A 13,107-nucleotide genomic window follows, 5' to 3' on the forward strand; every position below is an offset into this window, starting at 1 on the left:
GTGAGAGAGGGGTGGAGGGTGGGGGGGTGGGGGGGAGGGGGGGGAAGGGGGAAGGGGGAAGGGGGGAGGGGGAGGCTGGGTTGAAGGGGGGAGGGGGGAGGGGGGAGGGCAGTGAGCCAGCGGGTGCAAGGGGGCTGAATTAGTGGATAGGCTGGCCAGTGCCGAGCTTTCACACCCCGGCACAGGCTCCGGCCCCATGCCAGTGAGACCAGCAGCGCGGGCCCAATTAAAGCTGCACCCCGGCTCCCTTTCAGGGGTTCGGCCTGTGCCCAGCCTCCCCCTCCAGTGATTAGATTAGGCCTGCCTCGACGACAACACAGCGAGAGAGGGATATAGAGCGAGAGGAAGGGGAAAAAAAAAAATAGAAGATCGAGGGATTGTGTTTTTCGTGTGGATTAGGTAGAACGCAGGAGACTCACTGCCTTGCAGAGAGGAGTCGAGGGGGAAGATGAGATGATTGCAAAGGACTTTAAAACTAAAAATATGTCTTATGGGTTTGCAGGCAAACTGTTCCCTCTTTCTCGGAAGCTGCATTCCCTCTGTATCCAGCCAACTGGATAGCCAGTGTGATGTGTAGCAGTGGAAGAGGTCCTGCTGAATGCATGGCCTTTCACCATGCTGACAGAGCCTGTCTAGTGAGCACAAGCACAGCCTCCTTCCTAATGGCTCTCCCCCAGGAGAACAGCCTCAGCCAAGATGACTTTAGGTTAGAAACCATCATTAACAAGTCAAACAGCTCCCCCCCTTCGCCAAAACCTTTCTCCTGGCATTTTCCCCCTACTAAGTCACTCTCTTTTCTGCATTTGATTCTTTTCATCGCCTATTCTACATTTCCGTGCAACGGTTTGGAACAGAGAGGGGACAGAAAACTCCCAACGTGCTTTTCATGGCACTAAACAAAACCGGTGTCCGGTGTTCAAGCATGAGGAGACATGTGCATCCAAGTCCGTTACCAACGGACAGAGGGAAAAAAATGTGAATGAAATAAAAGGTCCAATTGAATCAGCGGCATATGGGACCACACAAAAGTGGCGAGCCATTGAATAAACTGGAATGTAAATGAGATGAAACGGCCAAAACCCTGGTCGCCCTCGAGAAGTGAACCAGCCTGCTGACTAAAACCAATTAGGCCCCATAGGCCCCATATTAACTATCACCCTGCGGGCCAGGCCAATATTAAAAACCTCTCAACTTTCACTGCACCCGAGAGGCATATTTCTCGCCCTATTAGCAGCAAGGGCAAGGTTTGTTTTGGGTGGATGGCGGTGGTGGAGGTGCTGGTGCTGGGGAAGGCAAGGGTGCGTGTGTGCGGCTGGCTGGTGGGTACTTACAGATTACGCAGAGACTTGAGGCCTCGGAAGGAACCCTCAGCGACGTGGCTGATGGAGTTGTGTCCCAGACGCAGGCTATGGAGATCTCCCAGCACGGCCAGACTGCCCTCGTCCAGACGGGTCAAGTTATTGTACGACAGATTCCTGGAGAGAGAGAGAGAGAGAGGGAGAGGCAGAGTCAGACTAGGAGGGAGGCCGAGAGAGAGAGAGGCGGAACCGAGACACACAGAGACAGACAGCGCACGAGTGGGGGAAAAATGAGTGTAGCGAAGAAACATAGTGTGAGGTCTGGAAGAGGGAGACAGGTTGGCAGCAAACCGGGGTAACGGAGACTCCGTTAAGAAAGGGTTTCCTCGTAGTTGCAGTCTACTGGCCACTAAGCTGATGCTTTTTTCCAGCAGGACTTTACCACGAGACATCTGAAAATGGACCGCCCGATATTCGACAATAATGAATAATGATTCCATGTCCTCTTTATGTGTCCGCAACTGCAGTTCTAAAGTGTGTGGTAAACTGTCATAACCATGGAAACATCAGATCTCTTTTGTGATCAAATAAACTGAGTGGATTAGGAGTGTTAAAAGGTCTGGATTAGAAATGACTGCAAAAGGATAGATCCTCTGTATGCCCCATGGGCTGGTCCGTTGATGGTTGGTCGTTTACTTTGAAAGCAGTGCCAAGTGAGTAAATTCTACCAAGCACTTTTTGTTGAGAGCTTGTGATGGCTTCTAAACTCGATTCTGCATTGGTAAACCTTACATTTAGCAGGATTGGGATGCAGTCCTTTCGCAGGCCAAGTTTGAACCTTTTTTAAAAGGTCAGAAAGCCGTGTGAAGTCTGTTCACACCCACATAACATTGCGTTGTTTTGATTTCCATTCATACCAAAAACACAAAAGATCAACCATGGTACCAGACTTTAAATACGTTAACACACCTGAGACTGAGACAAAACACTTCCCCATGTGTTTTGTTATTTAACAAGGATGAACTCAGTATTATAGGCGCTGTGCGTTTTATTGCCCTCTCTATGGCCCTTGGCTGCATGTGTTTGGTGCCCAGACTTTTGACTCTGCTTGACTGCTCACGTGGAGAAACACTGAGCCCAGACTGGTTGCAATGCACTAACTAGCTGCCCACACACACACCGACCAGACTGGAAGGGTAATGTCACATCATTGGATTCTGAAATTAAAATAAAATTATAAAATTGTATTACAGGACTGGCGAAAAGAGAGAGAGAGAGAATGATGCAGGCCCTAGTTGCAGACCCAGATGCACACCCAGGGGCGAACAAAGGAAAGAAGACAACACTTTGGGCCTCGTCGTAGTTTCAGTTTAGTTGCAAGAAGCAAACAAATTGGGCACCTAAGAACCGGTGCTCAACAAAATGCAGCACTTGACCACGTGACGGTGAAAAGCTGGGAGAGATGTCAGATAAGGAGCTCCCCTGATCATGGGGACAAAGAGCGCTGGGGTGATTCTTCAGGTGCCGTTACTGCAACACAAACGGCGCAGGATTACAAACCAGTTTGCTTAACCCCGCCAACACCACCACGCCTCGGAGCTGCAACAAAAACTCTTGTCGGAGGGCTAAGTACCTCTGAGCTCAGGTCTAATTATGGGATAAACAGGCTTATCTGGAGGCTTCTAGACCTTCCACTGCAGATAACATATGATCTGTCAGGCGACGTCTAAGGCCCAAAATCTTTTTAGATACGGTTTGGGGTAGGAGCTGTGAGGTGGAACAGAAAGGTATAAATATATATATATATATAAGAATAAATGTTAAACGTACAATTCCCGGAGCTTCTGGCAGAACTTCCACCCGTCCGGGTTGATGTGGGCTATGGAGTTGTTGCTGAGGAAGAGCTGCTGCAGGGAGCTCAGGCCGTACAGCGAGCCGCTGTTCACCTCCCTCAGGCTGTTGTAGTCCAGGTGACTGTGGAGCAGGTGCAGGGCCGGTTAGCATACACATTTATATCTACGTCATTCTATGGTCAACAGTAGGTCAGCAACGTTTCTTTTTACGTCATTAAAAGGTGTTGCGTGAGGCATCTTGCGTAGGGGTGCCTACAGGTAGATTGCAGACTTTGTGGTTGGAACCCAGAACCTTTTGGCAGGGAGTCAGACCCTAACCATTGTACTACCCTAGTGCATGGTACCCATATCTTTCAATGACAAACCACAATACATCAAGGACTTTGAGGATCACTCGGATTACCACCGGTTATGCTAAGAAAACAAAAAAGACTTTGGCGATCCCATCTCCAACCATGGGAACGTCTGTGGTTGGCTGCCGGTTTGAGCAGCCTCACCTGGCCTGGGTGAGCCTGATCAGACTCAGGGGCTGAGTGAGGCGGCACACCTGCGGTAGTTCATTGGAATAGGGTTAACCTGCCCTCCACCACACACATGCTCCACAAATCACTCACAGGATCTTCATCTTGGCCAGGTCCCAGAAGGCGCCGTCCGTCAGCTTGCTGATGTTGTTCCGCTGCAGCTTGAGCACCTCCAGACTGGAGAGGCCCTGGAAGGTCAGCCCTTCTATCTGACGGATGCGGTTCCTGTTCAGCTCACTGCAGGGGAAACACATGCACAGACACACCGAGAGTGGATTAACAAAAGAGGACGAGGGAAGAAAGAAACCTCTAGGAGGTGTGTTGATGATACTTATTCTCTATGGGAATGAAACCATCTTACTGTAGAGCGAGGCCAAAAATCAACCGCCACCTATTGACTGCTCTGTGTATCCAACAGCCTATCCCGGCTGTGGAATGCTGTGCCCTCATGCTGCCTCTGCATCCATCACACCTTAGTCAAACCCGGAGAATCCCTCGACATACACGTTGCACTTTGAGGAGGTGCTTTTTTTTTGGGTGCTTGCGAGCACCTGGCCTACAGCAGCATTCCTGGGCTGTAGCTGTATTTCCTCCACCTGTGGCACTCAGGGGCCCACTGGTGTTTGTTTGTGTGCGTGTGCGCATGTGTGTGTGTGTGTGTGCGACACCGAAGTCCCTCCAGCGCATGAACACGGCTTCATAAATCCAGACGGGGGTCAAGTTGAGGACAGAGCAAGAATGCGAAAAGGCTGATATTTGTTGTGGTGAACGGAGACATGAAAAAGATGAAATGTGAGAAGATGACAGGTTTCTGATAAACACAGTTTCTCTTCCCTCCACCTTGTCAAAAGAGTCAGCCCTCTACTGCGTGTCAAGTTCAACCCATACACCAGGTGCACGTGTGTGGGTGTGAATGTATGCATGCATCATTGTGTGTGTGCGTGCATGAGGGATGTAATGGCCCCTGGCACGGGGAGCATAAACATCCATTCCACACAGACTCTTTTGTGTGCGGCGTGTATGGCCACCAGCGTTGGCAGATACAGTGTCACTAGGGGGCCACCTGTCCCACAAAGGGCACCTGAAGCAACCGCTGGAGCTATAGAAGAAGCTTTTTACATGTGTGCCTTTTCATAGGGCTAGAGAATGAAGGTGTTGAGCTACGGATGGGTCTTGGCGCTACACGCTGGGCCCGGAGGCGTGTTGGTTGGATGGGAGGCTGTGGGGAGTGGGGGGTGGGGGTGGGGGTGGTGGACTGGGACAATGGATCCCGGGTCAGGGAAGGAGAGCACAGCTCGCAGGGATGTGGAGGTGAGGCTGTAAATCACCTGCAGTACGCCGTGTTTACCCAGGCGGACACCCCCAGACATGTAGCTCAACACTAATGGGGTTCTGAATGTTAAACACACAGCGCTAGATAAACACGCCAGCACCACCTCCTCTTCCCTTTTAAAACCGCCAACCGTTTCCTTAGACTCAGTGAGCCCGCAGTCGTGTTTATCTATCCATCTTCTTCTTTATGTATATATATTTTTGTATTCTTTATTCTTTGCCAGAAACCCCTGCAACTGTAAACATTATAAACCACTTGTTGTAGATGCAGAGGAGAGAGAGAGGAGGAAAGGAGAATTCCCTTTTTCCCCCATTGTCACCGGGTGTTTATTGGTTATTTTACAGCCAAACCTAATCAACGTTATTTCCTCTCCAGCTGAATTGTGTTTCTCAGATGTTCCAACCAACAGAAAGCCTGCAGCAGGCCGACACACAGCTGCCTAGCGTGTTTTCACTTTTCTTCTCTTTTTTTTTCCTAATCCAATGGAGGCCTGAAGAATTGGATTACGGTCTGAAGTGCCCTTTCTTTCTCCCACACTAATGACCTTTGTTTTATTTGCCATTCCCCTTTAAGAGAAGAGAGTCCAGCTCTGCTTCCTGGGTGAGCATAGGCTTTACAACGGCGTAAATAAAACCTGTGTGTCGGGTACTCACAGCTGGGTGAGGCCGGGCAGCTGGAAGGCCCGTACCGGGACCTGGCCGATCCGGTTCCTGCTCAGTCTGAGCGCCTGCAGCGTGGACCCTAGGTGGTCCAGAGACCCCAATTCCAACACATTGATCTTGTTGCTGCTCAGGTACCTGCAACAAAGAATGGTTAGGATCAGGGCCTGTGTGTCATCACTCTCACATTGGTAGGACCACCAATGGAAAAAAACCCTTGGAATAGGTCGGGATTATCAAAAAGGTAAGCAGGCAAGGAAACAACATCTATTAAATAGGACTCAATATCGCATTGGGTGGGAAATGGATACAGTGGGTGAGTGTGTTACAATGCCTCATTGCCTCATGTAGATGAGCTGCAAGGCTCCACTGAGCTTGTACTCACAGGTCTTTGATTCGGAGGCCCGCGGGGAAGCAGTGAGTGCGCAGCTCAGTGATATCATTGTTGCTGAGGTCCAGGGTTTCCACCGACACCAGCTCTCTGGTCCTGGTGCCATCGATGCTGCGGATCTTATTATGATGTCTGGAAAAACAGAGCAGAAATGGTCCATCGTTAGCCCTTTTCTGCCATTACCATTAGCCATCGTTATTCTTTTTTTCCAGGACGTCGAGAACCAGCTGAAACACGCGATAATAATCACAACCCCGGTTCGCAAGTTTCCCAACTCCTCTTATGAGAAAACCCCACTCAACAAAACGTTCTTAGCTTCTGAGAACGGCCCTTGAGGAGCCAAGAGACTAGAGTACACAGTACAGAGTGGGTCTTGGGTTCTGGCAGCTAAACACACACACTCTAAAAGGCTTCCAAACAGAGGACTGGCCCTCTATAAACAACCACGTGGACACCTGAGCCATGGGTTTCCCTCCTCACAGCGTCTTCTCCGGAGGACCCCGGAGGATTTAGGACTCACTGAGCACTTGAGACCACGATGGATCATGGAGATAACTTATTGAGCGATTCTCAAGAGAGTCTGCGTAACGTCCGTTTGCTGATGACCATTTCCGACCAAAGGATTAGAACTACCATTTAAACCCAAAAGACTACAGTCAATGTTGTCGTATATGCTAAGCTTTACCATTTCAAAAAAAAGAGACAACGGACCGATTTATGACATCTTTCCATCTGCATACGCACTTAAGTATGTATACTTTATAGTACATTTTCTCACGCCTTTATCACAGACTCCTTTCAAAAATGTGTTTTAATATCAACAACTCAAGCTGTGGGGAGGGGGGGGGGGGGGTTCGTTTGTACTTGACTCTGTGTTGGGGAAATGCAGATAACGCAAAGATTTGGAATCGATCGTAGTCTAATGTCCAATCAATGATGTGGGAACCTTCAGCGCTGAGCTCACACTAGTGGTGAGTGGAGTGCTGTTGTAGTGACAGCTGGCTGCTTATTGTCTCGACCCAATGAAACGGAGCTAACCAAACATGGCACAATGGTCGCTTTTAGGGTGTGATTCAGTGCCGGAAAAACTCTCTCCCATGTGGTCAGGTGGAATTTATCTGTAAACATTACACCAAATATAGAACCTTTCAATAATAACCGAGCTACATACTTCTAATTATTTAATGTAGAATAACTTCAAGGCTTCCAAGATCTCCACTCTAGTGTCCCTCTACGGGGGCCCGGAGTGGGACGAGGGGGGGGGGGGGACCAGGGACCAATCTGTCTCTGGTTCTGAGACAATTGCACATCGCTCCTATGACTGATATACAGGAAAGAACGCACACTTGAGAAGAAAGAAGGAAAGGAAGAAGGAACCAAAGAAAAGAAGGAAAGAAAGAAAAGAAAGCAAAGAAAGAAAATAATCCCAATCACGTCTCTCTGTTTACCTTGGAGACGGAGAGGATGGTGCAAGGAGGGGAGCACGGCCAACTATGGAGACACACGCACTGACACACAATGTGTCATCGTTTTGGAGCGCACACAAGCTCCATCGAAGTTTTATATAAAAAATGTTTGGCCAAATAAGTTATTTTGCCTGACCCTTGGTAAAGGCCCAAAGGTTAAGCAAAACCAAGAGAAACAAAAAGAACACTGAGGTTCAAGCGTGACGCAGCATTTACAAAACTTTCCATCGAGAGCTTGGATGCTGGTCAGATTGTGTGTATATATGTGTGTGTGTGTGTCTGTCTGCATGGCTGTGTGTCTATTCGTGCAAGCAGGTGTTCTACCAGTCAAACTCCATCAAAACAAGGTCAGTCCCTCCTTCCTTTCCAGCCCCCTCTCTCACACACACATTTACTTAGTGCCAGGGAGGAGGGGTCACTCCACAGTGGCCCACCTGAATAAACAGCACCGGAAATAGTTAAAGATGAGTTGGAGACAAACAAACAAGGAAAGGGACCTTCGTTCAAAGGGTGAGACTGAGAAGGACAGAGAGACAGAGAGACAGAGAGACAGAGAGAGAGAGAGAGAGAGAGAGATAAGGTCAACAGCTGGTGACCTTTGGTGGGAAAAACAGATCTATTTCAAACTGGTGGCCCCTCTCTCACTCTCCTCTCTTCTTTTTCTGTTTCTCAGTCCACACGGGCCAAATTCCTTCTTCACTTCCTCCATAGCCATCTCTCTCTCTATCTCTATCTCTCTCTCTCTCTCTCTCTTCTCTCTCTTCTCTCTCTCTCTCGCTCTCTCTCTCTCCCACACTCCGAGAGCAGCTGTGGAAGAGCAACAAAGAGCGCGCGCGAGAGAGAGAAAAAGTCCCAAGCGAACGTACGCTCACACAGACACAACAGTTGTGTTTATCAAAACAGTGATTATCACACGTCCAGCGATAGCTCAGCTCAACAAGAGTTCTGTGATGGCTGGAAGCGCTATTCACCATAAAACCCCATGTAGATCTTTATCAAAATAGGCCATTGGTCCTCCTGACACCTCTTTTGAAGACACATTAGCGCTGTACAGTATAGCGTCTGTTCAGATTGGTTTTCGTGTGCTCTTTTAGAGGAGGGGGCAATGGACTCCTTTGAATCCCGACACGGGGACAATAGCAGAATTATGTCACAGATCTGATCCGCCCGCAGGCCATATGATTTTATCTGGAGCGCCGTGGACGGCTTTCTCTTGAATGTCGCCTTGGCCCATCAGTGCACAAAGACCCACTTTGTGCTGCTCCGCTGTCACTTTGAAGCGGGTGTTTTTTTTTTTTTAAAAACCCTTCCTTCACAATTTCTCTTTTCCTTTTTCTCTTTTTGTAGACCTCCTGCTGGGAAGAGCATTCTGGGAGCCTGTGGGACACCAAGCCGGGCTGGCCAAGTGCATTTTGGGGCTGTGGGAGCTTGGCATACGGTCCTATGTCGGGCTGGTTTGTTTTGAAGCGAAAAGCTGTCAAGTCCTGGGGGTTGCGTTTTTGTTTTTTTTAGCAAATGCGTAAAGTCCCCGCTAAGGAGTTCCAGCCATGCCTCCTTCTGGCTTGGCCCTCAGATTGAGAGCTGAGCAAATTTGTACGAGGAACATAGATGGGAAAACACTGGTGACGATGCAGACTGCATAGAGATTAACGCTGTAAGTGGCTTATCTCCGCCCCATGAACTCCACCAGAATGAGGGGCGAGAGATCAAATGGATAAGGAGTGAGAGTGAGAGAAAATAAAGAAATAACAGAGAGAGAGAGGAAGAGAGAGCGAGAGACAACGAAAGCCAGAGAGATACTGTACAGAGAGGACGATCAGAAAAAAAGAAAGAGAGAGAGAGAACAGAACAGAAAAAAATAAAGAGAGAGAGAAGAATTGTCGAGCAACTGCTTCAGATCAAAATGACCAGCGCTCCAAAGTGGAGGCTCCAGCAGCAGCTTCTCCTCTGTGTCTTTGTGGGAACTAAGCGTGTGTGTGTGTGTGTGTGTGTGTGAGGAGGACATTATTCATCCTGTATGTCAGTGGCAGTCAGTCCCGTCCATCTGAATGATGAGCTCGGGCGACTTAAGTACAGAGACACTATCGGTCTGCCACATCTGAAGGGCTCTCTGTCTGCCCGAGAACCAAGAGAGAGTCCAAGGTTACAGATCTTCTCACTCTGCGAGTGTCTGTGCATGTGTTTCTGTGGGTCTCTGTGTGTGCGTGCCTGCGTTCTTCTTCCAAACCACTTGTCACGCACAAACCTGCAGTCGGACGGCATTCCAGCCGATCCTAGACCACAGCAAAGGAATTTGGTCTGCGACGCACTGCCACCCGTGCGGCTGCGTACGCCAAGGCACATTCGACACACACACACACACACACACACACACACACACACACACACACACACACACACACACACACACACACACACACACACACACACACACACACACACACACACACACACACACAAAAGGCGAGCCTGGAGTGCGTACACAACCCTACACACCAGATCTCTACTTCTCCCATCTCTCTCTCTCTCTCTCTCTCCCCCTGTCTCTCTCCCCCATATCCTGCCTTCACCGCATCCTCGTCCTCCTTCACAGCCACGCCTCTTTGTCCAACAGTCATGATGATGTCACGCTGACCCAACCGCTACTCCCTTACCGTCCCCCCAACACACGTACATACACACACACTCACTCCCCCCCCCCCCCCCCCCCCCCCACACACATGCTCCCTGTCACCCATTTTACAGTAAGCATTCTGATTGACAGCTGCAGCTGCAAGAGCTCCGATGGGCCTTCAGCTGTGCGGCTTCGTAAAGCTATGACCAACACCCCCTCCCCCACACACACACACACACACACACACTCAAACACACACACACACACACACACACACACCTTCTTTCTGCAGGCTTTCCCATAGCAACAGGCTATAAGTCAGGCCAAAAAAGACCACCATCCCACCCCTGCCCAACGACCAATCCCTTGCCTTGTAGAAAAAGAGCCAGAGAGGAATGGTGCAGGTAAAGGCAAACTCCTGCAGAGTAAACTTGAATAAGTCAAATATATCCACGCTGTTTGTATTTAAATAAACACTACAAAAGCTAGCATGGAAACTGAGTGTTGCACAAGGCTACCTTGAACTTCCCTTGTGACTAAACATGGGCGATGTCTGGACGACTTCTGAGAAAGAAGGCAGATGACACAGAGGGGGCCTGGGGGCTAACTAGCGGCATAGCGACGGTCGACAGCTGTGCGTTTTACTAGCAGGGTGAGGGCGAGCGCGCTAGTGAGGTGTAAAAGAAAATACACAGACTGTCTGGGTGGAATGGCTAGCGCACGCATAGCCAAGGGGTCTTTGCCTTGTTGCTTTCTGGTTGAATGGGAAGTTAGTATGTTCTGCAGCCACACACAAACGTGTGAAGAGAGCTGTTGGAGGCTGATAAACACAACATGCCCAGCGAGGTCCATGTCTTGGCCGCGTGTCAGTCATGACATTAACTGTGAGAATCAGATTAACCATTTGGTAATCATATAATCGAATTTAACAAAAAAAAAAAATCTGATCTTCTACATTATCCTCAAGAGGAATAAGAAGGGTTCACTTCTCTGTGTGCTTTAAAACGCGCAACACACGCACATTAACATTTTTGACAAATTGTTTGACACACAAACACATATGTGCTGCAGTGCCCCAACCCAAATAGGGCAGTAAATCTAAGCAGGAGGCCAGTAAGGTCCAACAGAAAGGATTTTACTAGGAGGAGGCAGCAGCAATGGCAGCACGTCATGGGAACCGAGTCACACGGGAACAGTCCAACCCGTACATGACTGGTCAGTTGCTTGACCACACACTCACTGCTGCCAACACTTCTGCTGGCATTAGTGCCAGCAAGGCCCACAGGGACCAGGAGGTGGGGGGGGGCGGAGGACTTTTGTGTTTTATCCACGGCCTCCTCAAACTGTCCAAAGGATCGCCCCACAAAAGATCATTTATGGTTAATTCCAAATGGGGTCATCAAACAATGTGAAGAAAATGGCAGGAAACAGGCATTAAGTGGGACAGTACTCACAGGTAGAGCAATGCAATCTTGGAGGCCGCCTGTCCCAACTCTGGTATGGAGGTCAGTTCATTGTGATCCAGACGCCTGAAAATAAATACAAAAAAATGGAGTGTAAGACAACTACACAATTATTAATTCAAAAGCATCTACCTAAAAGGGAATTACAACTGCGACCAATCAAAACGTCCCATACATATGCGACATGTCTGGTGGTGCGTGAGCGAGTGACAGGTCATCCCCTTTCCAGAAAAACCTTAAATAACATGAAGGTGAAACATGTCTCTGCCACGTATGTCACCGTGTCTGGTCCTGCCTGCCATGGATGTGTGTGTGTGTGTGTGTGTGTGTGTGTGTGTGTGTGTGTGTGTGTGTGTGTGTGTGTGTGTGTGTGTGTGTGTGTGTGTGTGTGTGTGTGTGTGTGTGTGTGCATGCGTGTGTGTCCCACATGCCTCTGCTGAGTGACACAGGACCAGACCCTCTCCTCGTGGTATTAAATATTTACAAGGCCAGCGTTGGCCATGGTGTCGGGTGATGGAGAGGGACTTAATATAGAAAAACCACCACTTTATTCTCAATTGGCCGTTGTGCAGGGCGATACACGCCAGGATGCTGCCTGGATATGCATCAGCAATAGTGGGTGTTAAATCCCCTTTCCCCCCCCCGCCCCCCCCCCCCCATCGTGGTTAAATGACCTGGAAATCACACTTGTGGATTAGAAGCTTAGGTGGGGGAAATAGCATTTTTTGATTTACATGTGAAAAGACACACCGACACACATATTTATACACACACACACACACACACACTGAACTAAACATAGTCTATCACAATCTCAAAGTGAAAGGCTAGCCCTTTGTGATTGACTTGACGAGCACCTATGGGTTTGTGATATGTCAGCCAATCGATAGCGCAGCCAACACAAAGGCGCTCATTTAAGAGCTAAAAAACGTAGCCAACACACAAATCACCCCCTCCTGGAAGGAAACGACCCCCTGATACACATCTCGGGAAGCGTCTGGGGTGGAGGGGGTTACATAATAATGGCAGGGTGTGTTGAATGACTTACAGTTCTCGCAGGTTGGGAAGGTTGGCCAAGGCTTCGTAATTTACGCTGGTGAGCTTGTTGTGTCCAAGATTTCTACGGAAGACAAAAAATAAAGAGCAATGAACATTCAGCAAACAGTTATTACCATGTACGCGAAAGCGGCAGTGAAGCCATTCCGAGTTCATAACGGAAACAACAGTGTTTGATTAAAAAACAGGTAACAAAGAAACATTAGTTGACTGTGGCCCAACTGGATATTTCAATTGTTCAATTGAAGGAATACCCCCCCCGCCCCCTCTCTGCTGGTTTCTCAGGAGTTTGTGTGTCTGAGAACACAGGAGTTCCTCTGCTCAGCAGCCCAGATCAATACTATTGATACAGCGGGTGTGTGTGTGTGTGTGTGTGTGTGTGTGTGTGTGTGTGTGTGTGTGTGTGTGTGTGTGTGTGTGTGTGTGTGTGTGTGTGTGTGTGTGTGTGTGTGT

The 13,107-nt window shown here is 48.9% G+C and overlaps 1 protein-coding gene across 1 annotated transcript; it reads right to left on the reverse strand.

Moving 5' to 3' along the window:
- Nucleotides 1-1,167: 1,167 nt before the first annotated feature.
- On the reverse strand, nucleotides 1,168-12,811 carry LOC311371277 (leucine-rich repeats and immunoglobulin-like domains protein 1). Its single transcript, XM_084489437.1, has 7 exons — nucleotides 12,647-12,811; nucleotides 11,590-11,664; nucleotides 6,050-6,187; nucleotides 5,659-5,802; nucleotides 3,766-3,909; nucleotides 3,129-3,272; nucleotides 1,168-1,475 (listed from the first exon to the last, which is right to left on the reverse strand). The coding sequence occupies exons 1-7, from the start codon at nucleotides 12,808-12,810 to the stop codon at nucleotides 1,328-1,330; spliced, it is 957 nt and encodes a 318-aa protein (XP_084345563.1). The 5' UTR covers nucleotide 12,811; the 3' UTR covers nucleotides 1,168-1,327.
- Nucleotides 12,812-13,107: the final 296 nt, after the last annotated feature.

This window comes from Micromesistius poutassou (genome assembly GCF_964030765.1).
Source record: "Micromesistius poutassou genome assembly, contig: SCAFFOLD_5995, whole genome shotgun sequence".
Taxonomy (NCBI): domain Eukaryota; kingdom Metazoa; phylum Chordata; class Actinopteri; order Gadiformes; family Gadidae; genus Micromesistius; species Micromesistius poutassou.

Excerpts from the sequence above, each read along its gene's own strand:
- LOC311371277 (XM_084489437.1), bottom strand. The coding sequence starts at position 12,810 with ATGAACTCGGAATGGCTTCACTGCCGCTTTCGCGTACATGGTAATAAC. Across the intron at positions 5,803-6,049 it reads GGCCTCCGAATCAAAGACCT|GTACCTGAGCAGCAACAAGA; the intron begins GTGAGTACAAGC and ends TCTTTGTTGCAG. Across the intron at positions 3,273-3,765 it reads CTGGCCAAGATGAAGATCCT|TCACCTGGACTACAACAGCC; the intron begins GTGAGTGATTTG and ends CCTGCTCCACAG.